This window comes from Myxocyprinus asiaticus, chromosome 13, assembly GCF_019703515.2.
Source record: "Myxocyprinus asiaticus isolate MX2 ecotype Aquarium Trade chromosome 13, UBuf_Myxa_2, whole genome shotgun sequence".
Taxonomy (NCBI): domain Eukaryota; kingdom Metazoa; phylum Chordata; class Actinopteri; order Cypriniformes; family Catostomidae; genus Myxocyprinus; species Myxocyprinus asiaticus.
In genome coordinates this window covers 29,430,863-29,436,774 of record NC_059356.1, presented here as the reverse complement: position 1 = coordinate 29,436,774, position 5,912 = coordinate 29,430,863, and the positions used below count along the sequence as shown (strand labels likewise).

The 5,912-nt window shown below is 40.2% G+C and overlaps 1 protein-coding gene across 1 annotated transcript; it reads left to right on the top strand.

The window, feature by feature from the left end:
* The first annotated feature begins 1,408 nt into the window (after nt 1-1,408).
* On the top strand, nt 1,409-4,586 carry LOC127450804 (frizzled-2-like). Its single transcript, XM_051715168.1, has one exon. It carries the CDS (start codon nt 1,635-1,637, stop codon nt 3,285-3,287), a length of 1,653 nt encoding a protein of 550 aa, XP_051571128.1. The 5' UTR covers nt 1,409-1,634; the 3' UTR covers nt 3,288-4,586.
* The last annotated feature ends 1,326 nt before the right edge of the window (nt 4,587-5,912 follow it).

Here is a 5,912-nt window from a genome sequence, read left to right as displayed (position 1 = left end):
TGACAATGAATTTTGCCGGCAGCGGCCAATTGTCTCTTTAAATTACTTATTTTATAAATTAAAAATATATTTGTCCACGATTGCTCAAATTAATAATACAGCTGATTTACAGTGATAATAAATTAAAGACGTCAACCCCACCGACAGGCCAAAATCCTTCACAGAAATCGCTCAGAAGAGCTCGCGATCTCACCCGTCTACTTCACCCGCGAAGCTTTCGCAGTCTCGAGCCGACAGCTGTTTCCCTCATTTCTATTGGCTAAACTGGTTTCAATTAGCCAATCAAAATGCATCTCGTTCACGCTTAGCAACGCATTACTAATGGTCTATTCCGTTTTGTCCGTAGATATCTGTGGTTTTGTCCATCTATTTTTCACACGCTAAATGCTGAAATGTCGAAAATAATTTTTTTTTATTTTTAGAAACGCCAGAGACTTTTGTTTAATTTTTCATTGAAAATACATATACAAGAAAACAAAACAAAAAGTACCGAATAGTCTTGACGAAACATGGCCACAAGATGTCCCTGCGTTTTAAGAAATCTTAGCTGTACATACTGTATACAGTTGATACCTCTCCAGAAAAATGAAATAAAATAAAAATATATAGATGCCTCTCTGACCATTTCTGTTTAATTTATATTTATGCATATACTGTAACAGACATCTTATTATAGATAGATAGATAGACAGACAGACAGAAAGACAGACAAACGGACAGACAGACAGACAGACAGAAAGACAGACAGAAAGACAGACAAACAGACAGACAGAAAGACAGATAGATAGACAGACAGACAGACAGACAGAAAGACAGACAGAAAGACAGATAGATAGATAGACAGACAGACAGACACAGACAGACAGATAGACAGATAGATAGATAGATAGATAGACAGACAGACAGATAGATAGATAGATAGATAGACAGACAGACAGACAGAAAGACAGACAGACAGACAGGCAGATAGATAGATAGACAGACAGACAGACAGACAGACAGACAAATAGATAGATAGATAGATAGATAGATAGATAGATAGATAGACAGACAGACAGACAGACAGACAGACAGACAGACAGATAGATAGATAGATAGATAGATAGATAGATAGATAGATAGATAGATAGATAGATAGATAGATAGAATAACATTTATTTTTTTTGAGAAAAGAGTTCTGGAGATGTCTCAAATTCGCCCGTTCAATCATACTTGAACTATTCGGCTAAAACTTTTTTGCTTTACGTTTTTTGTAGACTACTGGCATATGGTGCTGCTATGGAGCTTCGACAATTCAATTGGTCAGAAGACCTTGTGATGTGATGGGGGTTTAGGGTAGAAATCTGTTTCAAGACCCCCAAAATCCCTCCTCCCTCTCACACTCCCTTCAAAGTCAGTAACAGGCAGCCCAGGGGGAACTTGAAACAGTCTAACGGACAAAGGGGGGAAAGTCATGCAGTCACTCCTGCGCGCAACAGATATTCACTGCAAAGTATGTGATTTATTGCAGTTCATGTGTTAACCGAGTTTTTGTGTTTAAGATTATCGAACAATATGCCACCGAAAGCACAGTTTGCGTAATATTTTATTCCGTGAACGTGAGGCGTTAGTTACAGACGGAACTTCCAAAGACAATGCAGACGAGCAGAAGTTTGCGTCTCTTTTTGGCACTGACGTTGCCGTGCTGTTTCGTGGCGTCTGGACAATATCACGGAGATAGTGGACTCGCCGTCCCTGATCATGGATTCTGTCAGCCGATAACCATCCCTCTGTGCACGGACATAGCTTATAATCAGACTATAATGCCGAACTTGGTGGGCCACTATAACCAAGAAGATGCGGGTTTGGAGGTCCATCAGTTTTACCCGCTGGTCAAGGTACAGTGCTCTCCCGAACTCAAGTTCTTCCTGTGCTCCATGTATGCACCCGTGTGTACAGTTCTGGAGAAAGCCATCCCCCCGTGTCGCTCCATTTGCGAGAGGGCAAAGCACGGCTGCGAGGCCCTCATGAACAAGTTCGGTTTCCAGTGGCCAGAGCGCTTGAGATGTGAAAATTTCCCCGTGTTGGGTGACGGACACATTTGCGTAGGTCAGAACGACTCCACGGCCACAGTGTCACCCGTTCACATGCCTGTTCCAGGAACACCCGGAGTTCATGTGTACTCGACGCCGGACAAACCATTCCGCTGTCCGTCAGTGCTCAAAGTCCCGTCCTACCTCAGCTACAAGTTCTTGGGTGAGTTGGACTGTGGTGCGCCATGTGAGTCCTCCAAAACGCACGGCGCCTATATGTTCTTCATGGACCAGGAGATTGAATTTGCCCGGATTTGGATCCTTATATGGTCCTCTCTTTGCTGTGCCTCCACATTATTTACTGTAACCACATATTTAGTGGACATGCAGCGTTTTAAATACCCTGAGCGCCCTATTATCTTTCTGTCTGGTTGCTATACCATGGTCTCCATTGCATATATTGCTGGCTATTTCCTTGGGGATAAAGTTTCGTGCAATGAGAGCTTTTCCCCCGATGGCTATAAAACCATTGTTCAGGGTACAAAAAAGGAAGGGTGTACCATTCTTTTCATGATGCTGTATTTCTTCAGTATGGCCTCATCTATTTGGTGGGTCATCCTGTCTCTTACCTGGTTCCTGGCTGCGGGTATGAAATGGGGCCATGAAGCTATTGAAGCCAATTCCCAGTACTTTCACCTGGCTGCCTGGGCCGTTCCAGCCGTAAAGACTATTAGTATCCTGGCCATGGGGCAGATTGATGGAGATGTTTTAAGTGGTGTCTGCTTTGTGGGCCTGAATAACCTGGATCCATTGAGGGGCTTCGTGCTGGCCCCCCTCTTCATCTACCTCTTCATCGGCACCTCCTTCCTCCTCGCTGGTTTTGTGTCGCTCTTTCGCATTCGCACCATAATGAAGCACGACGGCACCAAGACAGAGAAGCTGGAGCGCTTGATGGTTCGTATAGGCGTCTTCTCGGTTCTCTACACCGTCCCGGCTACTATCGTCATCGCCTGTTTTTTTTACGAGCAGGCCTTTAGACAGCACTGGGAAAGGAGTTGGATCAGTGCAAACTGTAAGAGCCTGGCCATTCCCTGCCCCATGCAACCAGCTCCACACATGACTCCTGACTTCACCGTATTTATGATCAAGTACCTCATGACTCTTATTGTGGGAATCACTTCAGGATTCTGGATCTGGTCTGGAAAGACGCTGCACTCTTGGAAGAAGTTTTACACACGTTTGACCAGCGGCGGGCAAGGGGAGACCACAGTGTAAAACAGCAGATTGTGAATTTTGTGCACATTCTTAAGCAATAACTGACTTAATTTCAGAAATACAAACAGTTAAAATCTCAAAAAATAAAGTGCCTTCATTTGTCAGTATTTGAAAGGAATTATGCCTATAGCCTTGTTTCTATAAGTACCAAATGTCAGACATTATGAGACTTTTTAGTGAGTTTTTGGACTCTCAAGTGGAAAGAGAAGTGGCACGTAAGCCACTTGGTTTCTCCAAACAAACATGGTCAATTTGATACCAAGTGCAGAAATGTTTTCCACCCCATTCTGTTGCCCCCCTGTTTTTTCTCATAAGCTGCTGGCCATAAAAACCTTTTTGGAAAGTGAGATACCAGCTGGGAATTCAACAAACGACAAAGCAAACAGAGCTGTGGGGGAGGAAAGCTTGAAAGGGGATGACATGTCATCTAATAAGTCAGGCAGTTGTGTTAAGTGTAATTAAAACATTGTAAATAATATTTGTAAAAAGCAGTATTTGAACATTATTATATATTTCTATTTAAGCAATTGTATTTTTTTTTGTGTGTTTTCAAGTTTGATACTTTCTTACAGTAGTATCAAGAATTTGATTTGGTGCTACTAGTCTCGCTCTCTCATATCAGATAGCGTTCTATACTCATGTTTGTCTCTCTGTTTCGCATTAAAGTTGCTGTAAATAATAAGCTCTCCTCTGCTATCTCTCCTAAACATTATGCAGTAAATCACTGAAAGAAAAACTCCTTCCAGTGTTGTCTATGTATGCATATAGACTTGGCATAGAAGTGACAGCTAACCCATGGGTGTCAAACTCAGTTCCTGGAGGGCCGCAGCCCTGCAGAGTTTAGTTCCAGCCCTGCTCTAAAATGCCTCCTTGTAATCTTCAAGAACTCCTGAAGACCTTGATTGGCTGCTTCAGGTGTGTTTAATTAAGGTTGGAGCTAAACTCTGCTGGACTGTGGCCCTCCAGGAACCAAGTTTGACACCCCTGAGCTAACCGTTATTCACATGTGTAACCCATCTGTATGTAATTGACTGTTATTCAGATTTCCATTAGATCCTAGACCCTGTGTATCAGAGGGTCACAGTTCAGGATGAGTTTGGAATGTGTGTGTGTGTCAGAGAGAGAGAGAGTAATGTTTAAACAGACCTTATTTTGTTTCAATGTGGTGTGGAGCAAGCAGTCATTGAAGAGCAAATGGTTCTCGCATGGTCCTGAGAGCTGAGGCATGTGAAGAAAAAAGCACATGATAATATGATTCTGTGTGTCTAGGTCAAAAACCTGCTTTATAAAACTTTTATTACACTCTTAAGTTTAATGTCAATGTCATGAAAACCATCTGCATCAATGTCTCATCAAGAGAGAAAATAGAAGTATTGAGTCCATGAGTCATACAGTAAATGAGCTGATTAACAGGCTTTGATTATAATTAAGAAAACCATTACATCATCTCTAATGGTTTTGTAAGAAAACCATTACATTATCAGGCTATTAACATTTTAGGTATACCTTGCTGAATTCCTGTTTGTGCTTGGAGAAAGGGTGAGTGCATACAGAAGATATTAGTCCAGATGTTATAAGCCTGTTATAGGGATCAAGCTTTGTCTTGAGTCCAGGTTTTTACTCCAGTAACTTTCCTTGTCTCCTTTTGAGACCACTTGGTTTTTGGGGGGCCTCTGGTTTGGCCTGTGAGTGTATGTTTGTGATCTCAGGTTTTGAATCTATTGCATGCCCCTGGGCAGCCAATTTCATGCTCAGCCCTTCATACAATGTTTGCCTTCTCCCTTTACACCAAATCTCATTCAGTTAACATATACCACTTTCCAGAACTCAAATGTTCATGAAATTTAATACTCTTCACAAATGTTTACCCCAAGCATTTTTTTATTTGTTTATTTTTTATGTCAAGGAGGTTTTTGAGGAACTTTTATAAGCCAGACATTTATATTAATGTTCTCAGCAGATCCTTTCTTACCATAGCGAATACAGAATAAAAAATCACATAAGCTGAGAAGACATTTTGAGCAAGGCCTTAAAATCCAAGAAACCCATCATATTTGGGGTGGCTGACAGCAGTGTTCTGCAGTGTGTCATACAATACTTAATCTAAAACAATTTTTCAACTAAATTATTGTATAATTGGTATTACCTCATATTAATTGAGAGATCATATGAAATCATATTTGTTCTTAAATACTGTAAAAAAAAAAAAAAAAAAAGTACACTAAAGGATTACGTGAACTGCAACCAAAAATTGTGGTGAAAAATGTAAAGTGGTGACCAGTTACAGCAACTAAAATATAAACTTTCTCTTTAGTCTGAGGTCCAACAGTATAAGACTTTTTTATTATTACTTTCCATTTATTCCTAGAATTAAAAAAAAAGTTTTTGAATTTTTGTTAAATTAAAAACAAAGAAAAGTTTTGTCCTATAACGAAAAAAAAATGCACTTATTAATTGTGTGCAAATTGCGACTCTGACTATATTAAATCAATCATAAAACATTTGTATAAAGTTTAACCTAAAATCTTGATATTGAGGAAAAGAAAAATTTGATGTTAGATTAGATATTATTTTTAGCAACTTCCCATTAGGCAACTAATGATCTTCCAGACTAATACATATAGT